The following is a 20,869-nucleotide window of genomic DNA, read 5'->3' on the forward strand; positions in this document are numbered from 1 at the left end:
GGAACAGTTGGATGCGCCTATGTTCTACATTATTTGCAATTGTTGTTTTCTGTAGAATTTAATGAATTATGATATCGGAACTATGATAGTTCAGGTTCTGACTGGATTTGCATATGACTTTAAGATATTAGTCTGGACTATATAAGAACAGGTCGTACCGTCGTCCTAGACTGCCCGTCTATCTAGACTTGCCGATTCTAAGGATACAATTGCTACCCAGACTTTGACCTATCATTCAGAACAGACTTACAGAAAGACGATACGTTCTGACGCGAAGATAACCCCTGATCAGGTCACGGTCGGTAATCGTCATATGACCTAGATATCTTTGCGCATATCGACTGCGGCTGTGATTCACTTCCGTGTGTTGACAGTGTATCTTGTGATCACTTCGGCTGGTGGACTCGCTTGTTTCGGAGGCTACTGCATTTAGTCGCAAGAAAGCTTGACATCTCACATCGACATCATGGCATACGCTGGAGGAACTGTTGTGAACCCGGTACGTTCTAAATATCATATTCCATCGCTGTATTATGTGTGTTTGTGAACTAGCTTTGGTCGTTCAGATAAGTTCGAGAATTCGTTTTTCTTGGAAGTGGGCGGGGCGGTTCTTGGAACGACATGGGTGCCACGACTTTATTCAACCCCAAATGGGGAAACGTTGTAAGGAATGGAAAATGTGAATGGTCGTCCACGATATCCCACTGTGACCTGTAATTTCTACTTTATTTATATCTCATGTGTCAAACTGAGTTTTATTCATCAGTACTTTTAGTTGATAGAGTTGTCTCATTGTGAAAGTACAATGTCACATGGCTATGACTTCAAAGGGAGAATAAAATCTCAGAATGTGTATGAACAGCATGGTTGATAATAATTACAGTTATTAGATATTATGGGCATGAGAATACTAATTCTTTGGTGTTGTGGGGATATACTAATTAGTTTGTGTTGTGGGGATAATTTGAAAATAATTATGATAGATGGATAGTGTTCATCTACAGCTGAGAGCAATAAAGGGGTCGAACAGTTGAGACATGACACAACATCCTGATCGTTGGACCTCATGGTGGCTCTTGGCTAAAGTTCATCTATCTCAAGTGAAGGCAAATCTCAAGTGTTGGTCAAAGGTGTGGAGAGCCAATGTACATATGCAGGGGATATTACAATGAAGAATTTTGAAATGACATAAGGATATGTACGATTTGTGCAGATTGATGCATGCTTGTGATGTCAATCACTGGATTGTCTGGACCAGACTCAATTATTTATAGACCCCCATCATGTGGCTGATATATTGCTGTTAGGCAAAAAATAAACTTAACTGTTTTAATAATTATTTTTACTTTGTAAAGCTACATTTCTAACTTTCACACTTAAGCATCGGCTCAAGGTAGTCCCTAAATTCTTTTCAGTGGGATGCAGCTGAAGTGGTTGGTAACTAGGCATTTTACAAGGGAGCAAACACATCTATATATCCTCAAATTACTGGTCCCTGTAAAGATAAAGTATCCATAATATACCAACATAGTATACCAACTGAACAGTGAAGATTGCTCGTTGTAAGAAACATCAAAGAGAATGGGATGGTCAGTTTGACTGGGGCCGTTAGGGTAGCCTAGTGGTTAAAGTGTTTGCTCGTCATGCTGAAGACCCAGCCCCGATTTCTCAAAACAAACTTAAGTCTGAGTTTTGACTAAAGTTAGAGTTTTTACTGATTTTGAGAAAATGCAGGGAAATGCATTTCCCAGAATAAACTGAAATCAATATTTAACTTAAACATAGTACACAATTTAAGTTTGGTTGATAGGTTACTTAGTTTGTTTGGGCTTTTTTATTTTTAAAATGCAGTTGATTTAAGAATTCAGCTGTTTCAAATTGTCAAGCTCACTTTGAAATTTGTATAAAAATTTAAGTTTGTTTTGAGAAATCGGGGGCCCAGATTTGATTCCCCACATGGGTACAATGTGTGAAGCCCATTTTTGGTGTTCCCCACCATGATATTGTTGGAATATTGCTAAAAGCGGCTTAAAACCATACTCACTCACTCAGTTTCACTGACTTGGATGATGCATGTCAGCATAATCCAACTGTGTAATTGTATGGACATGATGTCAAGCACAGGATTGCCTGGTCCAGCTTCGATTATTTGCAGACTGTGGTGTGGCGTTAAAGACAAAAATCATTGTTGTTCCCTGTGAGTAATCATCGTTATTATTGGAACGAAACAGAAGCTTCTCGTGCTTCTGTTTGCAACAGGGATCATTATTAGGAAGAGGATATATATTTTAAGCATGAGGAAACTGTCAATAGGCAGAAGAAAAAAGGTTCATCGAAACAGTGTTTGCAATACTTTAATTTGCTAGTTGGCCATCAGAGCCTGCTGCCGTCTACAGGCGTTAAATGAAATCTGAAGGCCCATTTTGTTAAAGTCAAACCAATAAAAACAAAATAGACTATACTGTACACAGTTTCACACTATTTCTACAAAATCAATTAGCAAAGCTTTTTTTGTTAAAGACTGGTGTTGACATTCTATGCGCAAAGCACTGAAATACCAGGAAGTGAAACTGTAAGTTATCGTAACATGGATAATTCCTGAAAGTTAATAAAGAAAAAAAAAATGGGAAAGATTCCAGTTGGAAAAAAAGACAGATAATTTACTGAAGGCCACAAGGGAATGCAAATATTTGAAACTGCCGGGCCATACAATATCAACTGGTACTGGTACTCGATTAATTCAAATGCTGGATCCCAATAATGAAGTACAGTGGAAACCACCTAAGTAAAGACTGCTTAACTAAACAGACCCGATAAGTAAACACTTTTCTTTGGTCCCGGCAACTTTCTTCATTAATTATCACTATTAGAGTCTGGTTAACTAAACTCGGATAAGTAAACAATACCGCTGTTTCGGAGGCTACTGCATTTAGTCGCAAGAAAGCTTGACATCTCACATCGACATCATGGCATACGCTGGAGGAACTGTTGTGAACCCGGTACGTTCTAAATATCATATTCCATCGCTGTATTATGTGTGTTTGTGAACTAGCTTTGGTCGTTCAGATAAGTTCGAGAATTCGTTTGTCTTGGAAGTGGGCAGGGCGGTTCTTGGAACAACATGGGTGCCACAACTTTATTCAACCCCAAATGGGGAAACATTGTAAGGAATGGAAAATGTGAATGGTCATCCACGATATCCCACTGTGACCTGTAATTTCTACTTTATTTATATCTCATGTGTCAAACTGAGTTTTATTCATCAATACTTTAAGTTGATAGAGTTGTCTCATTGTGAAAGTACAATGTCACATGGCTATGACTTCAAAGGGAGAATAAAATCTCAGAATGTGTATGAACAGCATGGTGGATAATAATTACAGTTATTAAATATTATGGGCATGAGAATACTAATTCTTTGGTGTTGTGGGGATATACTAATTAGTTTGTGTTGTGGGGATAATTTGAAAATAATTATGATAGATGGATAGTGTTCATCTACAGCTGAGAGCAATAAAGGGGTCGAAGAGTTGAGACATGACACAACATCCTGACCGTTGGACCTCATGGTGGCTCTTGGCTAAAGTTCATCTATCTCAAGTGAAGGCAAATCTCAAGTGTTGGTCAAAGGTGTGGGGAGCCAATGTACATATGCAGGGGATATTACAATGAAGAATTTTGAAATGACATAAGGATATGTACGATTTGTGCAGATTGATGCATGCTTGTGATGTCAATCACGGGATTGTCTGGACCAGACTCAATTATTTATAGACCCCCATCATGTGGCTGATATATTGCTGTTAGGCAAAAAATAAACTTAACTGTTTTAATAATTATTTTTACTTTGTAAAGCTACATTTCTAACTTTCACACTTAAGCATTGGCTCAAGGTAGTCCCTAAATTCTTTTCAGTGGGATGCAGCTGAAGTGGTTGGTAACTAGGCATTTTACAAGGGAGCAAACACATCTATATATCCTCAAATTACTGGTCCCTGTAAATATGAAGTATCCATAATATACCAACATAGTATACCAACTGAACAGTGAAGATTGCTCGTTGTAAGAAACAACAAAGAGAATGGGATGGTCAGTTTGACTGGGGCCGTTAGGGTAGCCTAGTGGTTAAAGTGTTTGCTTGTCATGCTGAAGACCCAGCCCCGATTTCTCTAAACAAACTTAAGTCTGAGTTTTGACTAAAGTTAGAGTTTTTACTGATTTTGAGAAAATGCAGGGAAATGCATTTCCCAGAATAAACTGAAATCAATATTTAACTTAAACATAGTACACAATTTAAGTTTGGTTGATAGGTTACTTAGTTTGTTTGGGCTTTTTATCCCCTGCAACGCGTTTTGCGGGGGGTATTAAAATGGACTCCGTCCGTCCATGCGTCCGTCCGTCCGTCCGTGCACATTTGTCTTTTCCGTAGCAGAACTCTAAAACCATTCAATATTTCTTCACCAAACTTGGCACATACATGGATCTGGTGGTGTACTGGTGCCTTTTGGTAGTTTTGGAATTCTGAATAAAATATTTTTGGCGTTTCCGTGGCAACAAGTTCCACTTAGACTGAAATTGGTGGTAGTGCTCTTTTCCGGAGCAGAACTCTAAAACCGTTCAATATTTCTTCACCAAACTTGGCACATAGATAGATCTGGTGGTGTACTGGTGCCTTTTGATAGTTTTGGAATTCTGAACAAAATATTTTTGATGTTTCCATGGCAACAAGTTTGACTTAGCCTGAAATTGTGGTAGTGCTCTTTTCCGGAGCAGAACTCTAAAACCGTTCAATATTTCTTCACCAAACTTGGTACATGGATAGATCTGGTGGTGTACTGGTGCCTTTTGGTAGTTTTGGAATTCTGAATAAAATATTTTTGGCATTTCCATGGCAACAAGTTCGACTTAGACTGAAATTGCTGGTTGTGCTCTTTTCTGGAGCAGAACTCTAAAACCGTTCAATATATCTTCACCAAACTTGGCACATAGATAGATCTGGTGGTGTACTGGTGCCTTTTGGTGGTTTTGGAATTCTGAATAAAATATTTTTGACGTTTCCATGGCAACAAGTTTGACTTAGCCTGAAATTGTAGTAGTGCTCTTTTCTGGAGCAGAACTCTAAAACCGTTCAATATTTCTTCACCAAACTTGGCACATAGATTGGTCTAGTGGTGTACTGGTGCCTTTTGGTAGTTTTGGAATTTTGAATAAAATATTTTTGGCATTTCCATGGCAACAAGTTTGACTGAAATTGGTGATAGTGCTGCTTTCTGGAGCAGAACTTTAAAAACCTTTCAATACTCTCCTTCCACTTTTCTATATACACACCTAAATATTTCTATATACACACCTAAATATTTGACATAATCATAACTCGTAGACATAATCATGAAGAGTATTTTGCCATTGCTGGGGATATTGATGACTTTGTCTTCTTGTTTATTTTTAAAATGCAGTTGATTTAAGAATTCAGCTGTTCCAAATTGTCGAGCTCACTTTGAAATTTGTATAAAAATTTAAGTTTGTTTTGAGAAATCGGGGACCCAGATTTGATTCCCCACATGGGTACAATGTGTGAAGCCCATTTTTGGTGTTCCCCACCATGATATTGTTGGAATATTGCTAAAAGCGGCTTAAACCATACTCACTCACTCAGTTTCACTGACTTGGATGATGCATGTCAGCATAATCCAACTGTGTAATTGTATGGACATGATGTCAAGCACAGGATTGCCTGGTCCAGCTTCGATTATTTGCAGACTGTAGTCATATAGGTGGAAAATCTGGGTGTGGCGTTAAAGACAAAAATCATTGTTGTTCCCTGTGAGTAATCATCGTTATTATTGGAACGAAACAGAAGCTTCTCGTGCTTCTGTTTGCAACAGGGATCATTATTAGGAAGAGGATATATATTTAAAGCATGAGGAAACTGTCAATAGGCAGAAGAAAAAAGGTTCATCGAAACAGTGTTTGCAATACTTTAATTTGCTAGTTGGCCATCAGAGCCTGCTGCCGTCTACAGGCGCTAAATGAAATCTGAAGGCCCATTTTGTTAAAGTCAAACCAATAAAAACAAAATAGACTATACTGTACACAGTTTCACACTATTTCTACAAAATCAATTAGCGAAGCTTTTTTTGTTAAAGACTGGTGTTGACATTCTATGCGCAAAGCGCTGAAATACCAGGAAGTGAAACTGTAAGTTATCGTAACATGATGGATCATGGATAATTCCTGAAAGTTAATAAAGAAAAAAAAAATGGGAAAGATTCCAGTTGGAAAAAAAGACAGATAATTTACTGAAGGCCACAAGGGAATGCAAATATTTGAAACTGCCGGGCCATACAATATCAACTGGTACTGGGCCTCCGGGCCGGCGATTAATTCGAACGCTGGATCCAAATAATGAAGTAGTTTGAAAGCTTCAACATGTGTGAATAGATCTAATGGAGATGTGAGATTTGGCTGAAGTGTTTAGATGCTACGGTAGGTTACATGACATTCACTTCCACCGAAGATGGAAAATGTTTTGTCGTGACAAGAAAAGAAAAAGAAACACTTTTATTCCCTCAACTTTCTGTAGACATAGATGTTTGATCATGTGAAGTAGTTGTTATGACAGTATCATGAGCCAGGTCGTGTTGACCTAGATAAGGCTGTCGAAGTGATCTCCCTTGAATGTATGCCGCGTTTCTCACTGAATAAAGAGTCATCGCCCTCGTGAACCTTGTCCATCACAGATTATATCTTCCTTCGGAAATCAGGCACTCACTTGTGGGCTCTACTCCCGATCCCTGACTTTCTCTGGATGAGATCACCTACCCACTTGAGGGATCCACCCCAAGGGTTCGAGATGTCTTAAGTGATATTTTGTTATTTCAGACCATTCCATACACCTGCCCCATCCCAGGTGGACTTCAGAATGGCAAGATGGTCATAGTACAGGGCACTTGTCATCATCACCAGAACAAGTAAGTGTGTTAATATGTAAGTTATACATAATCTTGGTCATATACATTGCTAAAGTCATACAGTGATAGGGCAGCAAGCCACTTACAGAGGTTGTGACTCACCCGTGAAGATCTGGGTTAGAATTGATCTTCAGCAGCCCATGCTTGTCGTAAGAGGCGACTAACAGTATCGGGGGGTCAGGCTTGCTGATTTGGTTGACACACGTCATCGTATCCCAATTGTGTAGATTGATGCTCATGCTGTTGATCACTTGATTGGCTGGTCCTGATTCAGTTATGTGGAGACCGCCGCCATACAGCTGGACTATTGATGAGTGCGGGGTGAAACTAAACTCCCCCACTCACTCAGGTAGTGACTAGCAGCATACAGAGGTAGAGGGACTAGTTACATACAGAGGTAGAGGGACTAGCCACATACAGAGGTAGAGGGACTAGCCACATACAGAGGTAGAGGGACGAGTCACATACAGAGGTAGAGGGACTAGTCACATAGAGAGGTAGAGGGACTAGCCACATACAGAGGTAGAGGGACTAGCCACATACAGAGGTAGAGGGACGAGTCACATACAGAGGTAGAGGGACTAGTCACATACAGAGGTAGACGGACTAGCCACATACAGAGGTAGAGGGACGAGTCACATACAGAGGTAGAGGGACTAGTCACATACAGAGGTAGAGGGACTAGCCACATACAGAGGTAGAGGGACTAGCCACATACAGAGGTAGAGGGACGAGTCACATACAGAGGTAGAGGGATTAGTCACATACAGAGGTAGAGGGACTAGCCACATACAGAGGTAGAGGGACGATTCACATACAGAGGTAGAGGGACGAGTCACATACAGAGGTAGAAGGATTAGTCACATACAGAGGTAGAGGGACTAGCCACATACAGAGGTAGAGGGACGATTCACATACAGAGGTAGAGGGACAAGTCACATACAGAGGTAGAGGGATTAGTCACATACAGAGGTAGAGGGACGATTCACATACAGAGGTAGATCCACTAGCCACATACAGAGGTAGATCGACTAACCTCATACAGAGGTAGAGGGACGAGTCACATACAGAGGTAGAGGGACGAGTCACATACAGAGGTAGAGGGACAAGTCACATACAGAGGTAGAGGGACTAGCCACATACAGAGGTAGAGGGACGAGTCACATACAGAGGTAGAGGGACTAGTCACATACAGAGGTAGAGGGACGAGTCACATACAGAGGTAGAAGGACTAGCCACATACAGAGGTAGATCCACTAGTCACATACAGAGGTAGAGGGACGATTCACATACAGAGATTGAGGGACTAGCCACATACAGAGGTAGAGGGAATAGCCACATACAGAAGTAGGAGACTAGCCAAATATGTGACAGAGCAACTAGCCACATTCAAAAATGTGATAATGACTTGCCACATTAAGCAATAGTGACTTGACATATACAGACATGTGATAGTGACTAGCTATATGCAGCCACATAAAGCAATAGAGCAACTAGCAACAAACACAAAGTGATATAGACGCTGGCTTTGAATGTTATAGCTTTGCCATCAACCTGTGTACGAGCCCCCAGATCAGCCCCTTACCCGACACTGCCCTCCACTTCAACGTGAGATTCAACGAGAACGCCATCATCCGGAACTCCCAGCAGTACAATGCCTGGGGACAGGAGGAGCGGGGAGGGGGGATGCCACTCCGGAAGGGGACCCCATTTGAAATCATCATCCTGGCGGATCCTCATCACTACAAGGTACTCCCTTAACCACATTGGTTGAAGGACACTAAAATATATGAACAAATTATTCACGCATGTGAATGCACGTTGTGATTCAATATTTTACTTGAATGTGGGATGTTTTGCTGTAAGAGAGACGTGAAGTGAATCATCATCAAGAGGTGCAGTTTTCTTTACAAAAACCATCAGCTGCTGCCAGTGACTGTTTATTATGCAGGGCTCGATTTAGTGCTTTGTTACTTGCACTGGTGCAACCCAATGTTACAAAGTGCAACCTAGTTATTTGTCTAACAATTTTGAGAAATAAATCAACAATAAATCTAACATTATAAGCATTTTTATGTCAGCTCATTTTTTATCTAAGCTTTGAATAATTCAGTAGCACATTTCTTTCATTACATATTGTGATAAGAGCAGTGCAACTGGAATTTGTCTGGTGCAACTAGGTTTTTATCTTAGGTTGCACCTGGTGCAAGTAGGTTAACATCTCTTAAATCGAGCCCTGTTATGTGAATTATTATTAATTAAACCAGGATTTACCAGCATTACCATAAGTATGGGACAATAGCAAAGTGCCTTCGTCTCCACAGATTTCAATCAACGGCCGCCACTTCGCCACCTTCCGTCACCGCATCCCCAAGGAGAGTGCGCCGTACCTGATCATCTCCGGCGAGGTCAACGTCAGCTACGTCAAGTTTGAGGGCGGTGCAGTAAGTCATCACCATCATCATGGAAACGTTACTATTACTACGGCAAGAATGTTTCTCTTTTCTCTGCCACACTGCTCCGGATGCTGCTGCATGAAAGTCTGCCTTCCTGGCACGATACGACATAGTATACCCTGGTGTACATTACAAGACAGGATGACCACAGTAGTGGTGCCAGTGTATTGATACGCTGCCATCTGATAGCGGACATACTTAATTGGTCATACAAGCTTTGATATTAGTAGGGGATATATCTCCAGTGTTTATAATCATAAGGCAAATTAATATAGATTTTTAAAGGGATTATTTAAGATATGTCATTTCAAATGAATTAGAAATGTTTTTTGAATGTATTTTTAAAATGAGTTGAACTTCAAACTAAGAATGGATATGTATGGATACTTATGTAAATATGAATTAGAGAGGTTTATATTGACAGAATTATCTTACACAGCAAATAAGTGTGGAATATGAATATACAGATATTGTTTTTAATTGTCGAGGGCTTTAATATGTGTATGTAAAATTTGGAAATGAAATGAATTGCACACTGTTTCCATTTCAAGCCTATTATGCAACCGCACTACCAACCCCCTCCTCCTGGCTATGCCCCTCCTCCCGGCTATGCCCCAGGCTATCCCACTGGCCATGCACCACCCCCTCCAGGTGCGTCAATGTACATCGCAGGGCAACCCATGATCCCAGGGGTAAGATGCACGGTCACCACGTAGAGTAGTTTCACAGCTCATGATCTCATTGTAGTGAACTTGTTGGTGCAATGTCTGATTCTGTACCCTTTACTTAAGTTCGAATTGACGGAAAACTGAATCTAAGAAACGACATTAATTCCCCAGCCTTGCTGGACAATGTGTTACACAAGTAGGAAATCCAAATATGGTTAGAATACCAGGAATATATTTATTGGAATAGTTTGATATTTGATTTGGCACTACGTAAATGCTACAAAAAATTAGCAAAGAAGTCTTTGTTGGAGAGGTGCCATTGTAGGGCTTTGTATGGAGCAAATCATTGTAAGCATGAAGCTTTTGGCAGCCTACATACAAATATGTGACATCAATGTGAAATACCCAACCACTGTCATTGCTGGGTATCTTTACCCGTGAAGAATGGGGTTAGTTGTGTTCTTCAGCAACCCATGCTTGTCGTAAGAGGCGACTTTAGGGATCGGGTGGTCAGGCTTGCTGACTTGGTTGACACATGTCGTATCCCAATGATCGATCGATGCTCAAGATGTTGATCACTGGATTGTGTGTTCCAGACTCATTTATTTACAGGCCGCCGCCATATAGCTGGAATATTGCTGAGTGCGGCGTTAAACAACCAACCAACCAACCAACCATTTCTTTAATTGAGGACATGTCAGAATTAATGTAATCATACCTTCATTTGTCATTATTAATATATTATTTCATTGTGAATGGAAGTAAATTTCTCTTTGAGAGTAAGCAAAATGTCATTGTCATAGAAAAAGGACACAGATCAGATAGTGCACCTTCATAACACGTTCAGCAAATCACTGCAGTGTTGTTTATTCAATATGGACTAAGTCATCTACGCTTGTAAATGTGGATATTGAGATCTAAGGTAGTTCGTGTTATATTCTATGAGCCTGGTGTTAAGTGCAAGTAATCTCATCTATGTAATAATGTATAAAATCATAACAGAACTGTTTGGCTTGGGATTGGAATTTGTTAACATTATTGTGGTAGTATGGCAAGGTGTTCATCTGACCCTCATTCTTTTACACTTGTACTTATCTGTGTAATACAAAGTTTTAAGTGTTGTTGTGTGCTGAGATGAATTAACCACATCCCTGCATCGTGTTTACGCCCCAAGAAGATTGGTTTTTAATCCTTGTTGCATTCTTCATCACTGTGATTAAAGAGATCTTCACTTATCTGAGCATGATTTGATGAATTTGTCTTTGGGCTTAAGAAAGGCTGGATGAATCCTTGCAATATCTCCCAGCTATAGGAATGACAAGTGTTTATGGATGATCAGCATCTTTATTGTACAACAGCGACGTTTCAGTATAGATACTTTTCAAGCATGAAAACTTGAAAACGGTAGAAGTATCTATACCGAAACATAGCTATATATTGTACAATAAAGAAGTTGATCATCCATAAACACTTGTCATTCCTGTTGCTCACAACTTCTAGAATGCCTCTCAAACAGTTCATCTTCCGGCTTTGTATTATGCTTATACTCATGCCCTAACTATTTGTGCTAAACTGATGCTTGTCGCAATCTATAACAGGTTAGTTGTTGAACATTGATCCCTAACATTCGATCTTTGAACTGTACATTACTTGTGGTCCGATTAATTGAAATAATCGAAGATTGGTCGTAGTGACTAAACGACCAAGCAATCGATCATAATTTCTCATAATCGAACACAAACAATTCTGGAACACTTGTTTTCATTAAAGGTCACATGCAACGTAAAACACAACTTTGCAGATTCTGATACCTTTCCATATGGACTTACCGAAACAAATCGTCAAAAATGCAAATTCAAGTTATAAAGTTGAAAAATAACGCGATGAAAAAAAACGCGCAAAATCGGAGTTCAAACGTTTCACTAATTTTCCCCAGACTTTTCTGGGGAATACGGGTTTCAACAGCTGGGCTGCGCTCATAGCACGTGCGCAGTGAAATAGGTTCGCGCAACTTGGAAGCGGGCTGTCTGGTGAATACTCGGTGCAGGCTTTGGTGTGAGCTATTTTCATAATGTTTTGTTGATATCTCACAGGCTGAGCTTTTTATATGTTATGACGGTAAAAACTATTCATATAATTTCATTTGTCTATTTCACCACACGTTCTTCTTACCGAAGTCACTTTCTCAGTTCGATACTTAAAAGCAATGTCATTATTTAGCGTTGACACAATTTCTAACTGTGATATAGATATGTCATTGTCACAGACAAAACTCAATGTCTTGTGTTATTGACACCTATGTGTCTGCCTGCCAGTCTGCTAATGACAATATTCAATACACAACGCGCGATCACTGACCACATGCAATTTGAACTTAACACCAATCAGGCTATACACCATAAACAAAACGCATTGATTTATGGCCCGAGTTCGGTCTCTGTCACATTAGGTAATTACACGGACAGGCAGGTGTGATACTTGAACACATGACATGTTATGATGTCTGTTGATTGCAAAATGTTATACACAAAAAATGAGCATGTATTTACAAAACCCAACATCTCTATATATACACACACAATGAGCCGGCGGCATCTGCTAATGAACCAGCCGTTACACTTGAGTGCACACCCACCCGCTCTGACTGGGTTCGGTATCCCGGCTGCTTCGTTTCGAGGGAGGTAAACCTAAGTACAAAATATTGCACTTTTGATTTGCGATTATACGCTTATAATTTTGTTTATTTGTTTTTTCATAATCAGCAATGCATATTATATGTCATGAAGAAGTGATAATTGTGTTTTAATTATGTTTGATTTTTTGTTTGCATGTGACCTTTAACAATATTTTTCACATGGTTGGATTTGTCTGTTACATTTCGTAAGCACTACAAGCTCGTTTCAAGTCATGATTGAATTTATCTTAAAGATTCCAAGAAATTTATGTTCCTAACATACTAGTCATCTTTTAAGATGTGAAATTTTGCCAAAAAACCCCAGAAGAACTACATTTTTTTCCCTTATTTAAATGTGCATAAACAAATTTCGTAAATGATGCTAACCAATTATTTTCGATGATTGATCGGTAGTAATGAACCAATCATCAATTATGAGATTTTAACCAATTCCCAACACTAGTGTACATAGACTGATACAGAGGCAGGTATTGTTAACACGCCCCCTTTGTGTGAGTGTGGGTTAGAGTGTGGCATTATCACCTTGTGTGCATCTTGTATGAGGTCACCTCATGGAGAGGTTGGTCACGTGACTCAGTTGGATGCGTCGGTCACGTGACTCACTTGGTTGTCATCGTAACCCAAACTTGCTCATGACATTATTCACTGGTTCATCAGATCCAGGCATGATTCGTCAGAGGCCGCACCATCCATTTTGACAGCTGCTGTTTTTTTAGTTGAACATCAATCTCACTTTAATTTAAGTGCTAACAATTGCTTCTCATAGATCTCAGGACACTTACAGGTCACCTCTGAGCAGCCTTTCACCTGACCAATCAGAGAATATGCACATGTGTTTTCTAATCATGCAGTCATAAAGGGAAGAAACATTCCATATCTTCGGAAATACTGCCAGTTTCGAAAAGCTGTTAGCGTTCCAGATTTTTTTTGGTTCAATTTCCAAATTTTTAATCAAGAACTTTGTCAAAATACTCTTCATTGTGACAATTGTGACAAAAGCAGGAAAGCTGCTCTCTCATTGGCTAATATCAACTTCCTGTTAGTCATTCATTGGTCGATCAATGTTTGCGAAGGGTTGTTCTGATGTGACTAGCTGTTGTCACTTCTTTGTGTAGTGGTAGCGAAGACTGAGACCTTATTTGAATGTGATTGAACAACAAATAATAGCGTGTCACTGCTTACTAACATGTTGTATATATGCTTGTCCTCACAATGCTGTAGTTCAAGTTTGTTATCTAGTGATGTCGGACAAAGGTTGCATGAGAGCTACTAGTATATCATGTAAGGAAATGCAACTTGCTTTGTTGAATCGTCTCCCTTAGTTACATCAGTTTGTGGCATTTATGTGCCATGTATGTGCCATGTATAAGACATTTATGTGCCATGTATATGACATTTGTGTGCCATGTATAAGACATTTATGTGCCATGTATGTGCCATGTATGTGCCATGTATAAGACATTTATGTGCCATGTATGTGACATGTATAAGACATTTATGTGCCATGTATGTGACATGTATGTGCCATGTATAAGACATTTATGTGCCATGTATGTGCCATGTATGTGCCATGTATAAGACATTTATGTGCCATGTATGTGCCATGTATGTGCCATGTATAAGACATTTATGTGCCATGTGTGTGACATGTGTGTCATTATGTGTGTTTGTACAGAGCCCAGCACCTCCAGCATATCCAGGTGGCGCTCAACCCATCTACAACCCGGTGAGTTGTGAAAACAAATATTAAACTAAATCATTTCAAACACGATAACCCATTCAGTAATCTGTCATCGATGGAGTGACGATGACAGGGATTTACAGGACGCGAATTCCTGCGTTCTGTACGCATAAATATTCACAATGGACGCAACAAAAATTATTAGCGCGTCCACAAGGACTCAGAAAAAGTACAAATACTTTTTGTAAAAATTCCAATCAAGTGACAATAAGTTATCACTGAGTTTGCTACTAGCTGGGTTATGGTATCATTTGCAATTTAATTACTGTAACAATGTGATGATCATGATACACAATACAATAAAAGTATCAATAATAATATTTAAGTGTCTGGGACCCGCATTTTGTTCTCCAGGACCCCTGAAAATTAAGAGTCCAAGGGACCCTCAAATACAGGACTCCATGTGAAAACAAATAGTAAACTGAATGATTTCAAACACAATAACCCATTCTAGATTAGAATAGGTACCTAGCAACTATGTTTGAGTTGACTCCATGGATCTGTGAACTAAATTATTACATTATTACAGTAATCTATCATGGATGGAGTGATGATGACTTGTGTGTCACTATATCCTGACAATATTAGTCTCTGTTCATAATATCAATCACTAGTTCGTGTACTTAAGAATTGTTTATTTACAGACTGCCATTATACCAGGAATATTGCTGAGTGCGGCACATTTGAACAAATATTGAACATCATACACAATAACACTTTTCACTGTATGGATCAATATATCTTCTCAGATAATTCAAAACATCTGCTCTGTGTATTGTGTTCAGCTGATACAGTTTGACATTTTGAATTTATATGATTATTATTCAGTCTTGCCTTGAATTTATGTTGCTGTACTTAATATCCAATTGTAAGTGGGGGCGGTCGGGTAGCCTAGTGGTTAAAGTGTCCACTTATTACGCTGAAGACCTGAGTTCGATTCCCCACACGAGCACAATGTGTGAAGCATTTCTGGTGTCCTTTGCCGTGATATTGCTGGAATATTGCTAAAAGTGGCATAAAACAGTTCTCACTCACTGGTGCAAGTGACCAGAATAGTTGTACATTGTGCTTTTCTTGCAGCCTGTGCCTTTTACAACCAGCATTCCTGGTGGGATCTACCCTGGCCGCATGATTTACATCAGTGGAGTCCCCAACCCTAATGTGTCCCGGTGAGTGTACACCTTGATCATATGTAGCACTCGAGTGGAGACCCCCATCCTTATGTCTTCAATGAATATACACTGCTGATTATGTGGCACATAGAGACCCTTATCTTCATGTCTTCAGTAAATCTATACCCTGGCCAGTGTGGACTTTCATAAACAAGTCTTCAGTGACTTTACATCCTGACCACATGGCACACCAGTAGAGACTCCAATCCAGATGTCTTCAGTAAATCTATACACTGAGCTTGTGGCACACCAGTAGAGACCCCCGTCCTAACGTCTTCAGTAAATCTATACCCAGACCATGTGGCACACCAGTAGAGACCCCCTTTCTAATGTCTTCAGTAAATGTATATACCCTGACCATGTTGGACACCAGTAGAGACTCCCACCCTAATCTCTTCAGTAAATCTATACCCTGACCACGTGGCACGCTAGTGGAGACCCCCATCCTGATGTCTTCAGTGAATATACACCCTGACCATGTGGCACATCAGTAGAGACCCCCATCCTGAGGAATTAATTGAAACTATACCCAAATCAGATTATCTTCACATTGCTCAGGTGCGGTGGTGTAGCATAATGGGTAAGGCGCTTGCTCGTCACGCTGAAGACCCGGGTTTGATTCCCCACATGGGTACAATGTGTGAAGCCCATTTCAAAAACCACACTCAGTCACTCACTCACATTGCTCAAGTGTGATGCTCTTAGTCTAGGGTTTGCCGTGTCAAGACTCGGTCAGTTGCAGGCTGCTCTGCTACAAGTGGAATAGTGCTGCAGTTATGCAGGCACCGTAGATTTTCTCTGAGATATTACAAAAATTTGAGATCTTTTCTACTGTATTTGAAACATTTTCTTTGTGTGTGAACAGTTTTAGTGCCAGTGGAAGGAAATGATTGAACTACCCTTTAAAATATTTCAAAATTTGTCATTGAAGGATTTGAACTGCAGTTGGTGACAGAAATTGTCAGAATGGATCATCGTTTGGTTTTGCACTTGAATCGTAGTTATCTGCCCTTTGTCTTGTACATGACCAGGACAGACATGATTCTAGGCATTTCAGGATGGGGCTGTTTCTAGAAGGATGACTGTACTTGAAATAAGATCAACACAACACTGAGAACAACATTAACTCATTCATCATTTCAATCTTGTAGATTCACAGTAAACCTGATGTGTGGTCCGAGTGAGCAAGGGGACATAGGCATGCACTTTGATATCAGATTCAACTATGGCGGTGCCTACAACCAGACTATCAGGACCCACAAAGTCGGCAGCACTTGGGGAACTGAGGAGAAACACCAGAACTACTTCCCCTTTGTCCCCAACGCCAACTCCGACATGATCATCCTCGTCGAACAAGCCAGCATCAAGGTGAAACATTTAGATGTTTTCATATGCAAATCCTCCTCAAGAAAGAATATTTACTGTTGCCCTCATGTTGTATGTAGTCAGAAGTAAAAAACATGTGAAAGAGACATTCATTTTGACAAAAAATGGCTACATTTTCAATACTGAGGTCTTCATTTGTAGGGGACATAACTCTTGTTATACTACTCATAATGGGTTAACCACATATTTATTTAAATACGCTCAGCCACTGACTTTGTGTGGAACCTGCGGTGGCAGAGTGGGTTAGATGGATGACTTTGTTTGCTGGCAATTAGGTGTTGGACTCTGAGAGTTTGGGTTCGAATCCCGGATAGGACTCAAAATAAAAGTACTAGAATGGGTTCTTTACTGAAAAAACTTTATCCCGAATATAACATGTTACACATATCTTTTTCAAATTATAACAATTAATCTGTATGGCATAGTGATATGAAATATTTAATTTTGTTTTAGTATTTGTCATTTGAGGATATTGATGATTAGATGACGAGATTCAAAATGTCAAGGCATGTCAAGGCAGTGATGGCTGATTGGTGATCTCTCTGTGCAAAGTTGACTTCTGTTAAGTGACATTATTCAAACAGCTGTGGATGGGTACCCAGTAGGATGAGATGTTAATGTGAATGAAAAACTGCCAAACAGATGACTTTTTATTCAACCAGCAGTGGCTGGGTACCAGATAGAATGATATATTAGTGCGAATGGAAAACTATAACATAGCTGACTTTATTCAAGCAGCAGTGGCTGGGTACCAGATAGAATGATATATTAGTGCGAATGGAAAACTATAACATAGCTGACTTTATTCAAGCAGCAGTGGCTGGGTACCAGATAAAATGATATATTAGTGCGAATGGAAAACTATAACATAGCTGACTTTATTCAAGCAGCAGTGGCTGGGTACCAGATAGAATGATATATTAGTGCGAATGGAAAACTATAACATAGCTGACTTTACTCAGCCAGCAGTGGCTGGTGTACCTGGGAGGGTGAGATGTTAATGTGAATGGAAAACTAGAAGAACCCATGGAGCACCATGAGTGTGCTATAGGATGTAGATTTGGCAGCTAATGAAATACCTCTTTATAACCTGCTAACTTCAAACCCCTGTATTCCAGATTGCCGTCAACAACCAACACTTCTGTGAGTTCAATCACAGGATCCAGCCACTTAAGCAGAGTTGACTACCTGAACGTCAACGGCGACGTCCGTCTGACATCTGTCAAGGTTCAGTAGGTCAGCTGACACACGTGACAAGGGGACTCTGGAGGAGTGGACACCATCTAAACATCACTCTGCTGGACAGTCTGAACAACTCTTTACTTGACTGCTGAAGATGCTTGTTCCCTGTCCTTCGTGATGTTTCCAGCTTGGTTTTAATGCAATAATCAACAATTGACATCTAATGTTACTTATCATCTGATTTGATATTTTATTACCTTAAATCAATATTACTTAAGTCTTGTAGATATGAATTATTGAAGACAAAGGGAATGTTATAAACTTGAAGTGGTTATGGTTCAAGTGGTGCTCAGAGGCTCCTGGACATTATCAATAATGGAATCTGGTTCATCAAGGATAGCTCATGAAACTTCTTTTGTTTGTTAATAAAATCTTGTTTGTTTGTTTGTTGGTTATAACGTTTGTTGTATTCGGGTAACTCTTGTGTCTTCTGTCACAGCATTCCCTGATCTATTTTTGTGATGTTTGGAAGTTTTTCTTAGCAATATTTGTTTTGTAGAATTACTCCATTGAAATATGTTGCCTTGTTCCTACAATGTTAGAATTACAGTTACCTAGGATTTAAAATGTACAACAAAGTACCAAGGCCATGCATTGTACATACCAATGACTTACAGCAAGCATTCGTTATTTAGATCATACATTGTACAAGAGAGATTTACATTGTATGACAGACTTCACTGCTTCACCAAGGTTGGTTGGCTTGTTGTTTAACACCACACTCAGCAATATTCCAGCTATATGGCGGGAGTCTGTAAATAATCGAGTTTGGACGAGGCAATCCAGTGATCAACAGCATGAGCATCCGACTGTAGACCATTGTTAACAGACAAATATATTCTACCACGGAGGTACCTAGTCACCTTAGGTTGTCTCGCTTTAAGTCATCCGTGATATTGTAGCGTAGGATTTTGGGTAATGTCAGTTTACGGACTTGTATTTACTGTTATTGTATAACAAAGGGCCTTGTGTCATCGTTGTGTTCACAAGGGAGGAAGTCCATCAGTTGCACATTTACACTATAGTTTTCACTAGCAGTACTATAGGAGTTTCACGTTTTTCATAATTTTATTATGAAATTCATTAAATATTTCTTATAAAATTTGATCAATTTCTGTGATACAGTCATCTGAACAGGATTTTCTTCATAAGTGCCATGGATTTCTGATTTATAGTGTAAATCAGTATTACCAAGTTGTACAATATTCAAGAATGTTACTGTTTTTCTCTGTACAAGAATGTTACCTGGACCATATAGCATGCATCAGATTCTTCTTAATACTCCTGTTGATTTGTTTTAAAAAAATAATAATGTTTTTTAAATAATATTGTAAATATTTCTTTTGCTTAGTAAAGATTTTATTTATACTACAATTATGTTTACATTGTGGCAGAAATGGGTGAAGTTATATGCTCAAGGTATTGTATGGAGCATTTTGACAAAACTGATGTAGTGTACAGTACTTGTTTGCTTCGGGTTTTTTTCAGCATTCATGTGTTTAGCCTTTGTGTTCTAATCACATATTAGATCAGTAATAAAAGACTAATTTCCTGCTGCACCAAACGTGACTTATGTTTTCTTTTTAGTACTCGGACCCCTGTCATATAGCTGGAAAATTGCTCAGTGTTGCATTAAAATTCAACAAACAATTAGTCTCTTGGGACTGAAGAGTCATTGTATTCTTGTAACTGTTTTGATTTTTTTAACTTATGAAACATTAGATGAAGTGAACTGAACACAAGTTTTATCAAATGACTTTGCTTTTGAATTTAAAGTTCAGTTCATTTTACAGTTATCTGTTTCAAAATTGCTTTGGTTTGCTGTTAGTCTGTCTCATAGTCCCTGAACCACATTATTTTCCCTACTGCCAAGCCCTCTCTGCTGTGCTAAAGCCCTAAATAAAGCAAGTCTAGATTTCCTCTGAATATCTGATCTCCCTGGGTCTCCTTTTCAATTTAAATGTTCTTGTTTGTTACTATCAAAATATTATATATACTGAAAGCCATTAGAAACGCCTCACTGATAGATTAGCATATTGCTTAGGTGCGTTTTGGCATCCAAGAATTTTTTAGAGAACGATGTGATAAGTAACCATTTAAGAAGAGAATGAAATGCGTTATGAAGTTGCACTGCATTTATTGACCAAGGCAACGTGGGTTAAACAGAGATGGGGTTAAATCAAAAGTTCACACAGGTAAACAACAAGAAGGAAGACAACGTCAGTATCGCGTGTGTCCACCATTAGCATCAATAACAGCCACACACCTCCTCCTGAGAGAAAAGATGACCCTCCTGAAAAATCCTGAGGGATTTGTTGCCATATCCTGCGGAGAGACGCTTCCAGCTGCGGCAAGTTGAGAGGCGGCGCCATATTGGCAGTTCTCCTCCCCCTCCATCCCAGACATGCTCGATGGGTGCCAAATCAGGGGACAGCGATGGCCATTGCAGGACATTGATGTTGTTCTGTCGCAGGAAGTCCATGGTATGCCTTGCTGGTTGGGGTCTGGCGTTATCTTGTTGCAGAGTGTGCAGACGTT

General features: G+C 39.5%; 1 protein-coding gene across 1 annotated transcript; it reads left to right on the plus strand.

The window, feature by feature from the left end:
- Positions 1-331: 331 nt before the first annotated feature.
- On the plus strand, positions 332-19,895 carry LOC124254520 (galectin-4-like). The gene is given in 11 exon segments (XM_046688338.1): positions 332-419; positions 2,920-2,999; positions 6,883-6,971; positions 8,513-8,720; positions 9,296-9,415; positions 9,979-10,119; positions 14,466-14,516; positions 15,612-15,700; positions 16,855-17,071; positions 18,208-18,264; positions 18,266-19,895. Coding segments are annotated over 10 exon segments (1,065 nt in total). The 5' UTR covers positions 332-419; positions 2,920-2,966; the 3' UTR covers positions 18,326-19,895.
- Positions 19,896-20,869: the final 974 nt, after the last annotated feature.

Source organism: Haliotis rubra, unplaced genomic scaffold (assembly GCF_003918875.1).
Source record: "Haliotis rubra isolate DU_JTF1 unplaced genomic scaffold, ASM391887v1 Scf574, whole genome shotgun sequence".
In the NCBI taxonomy this organism is placed as follows: Eukaryota; Metazoa; Mollusca; class Gastropoda; order Lepetellida; family Haliotidae; genus Haliotis; species Haliotis rubra.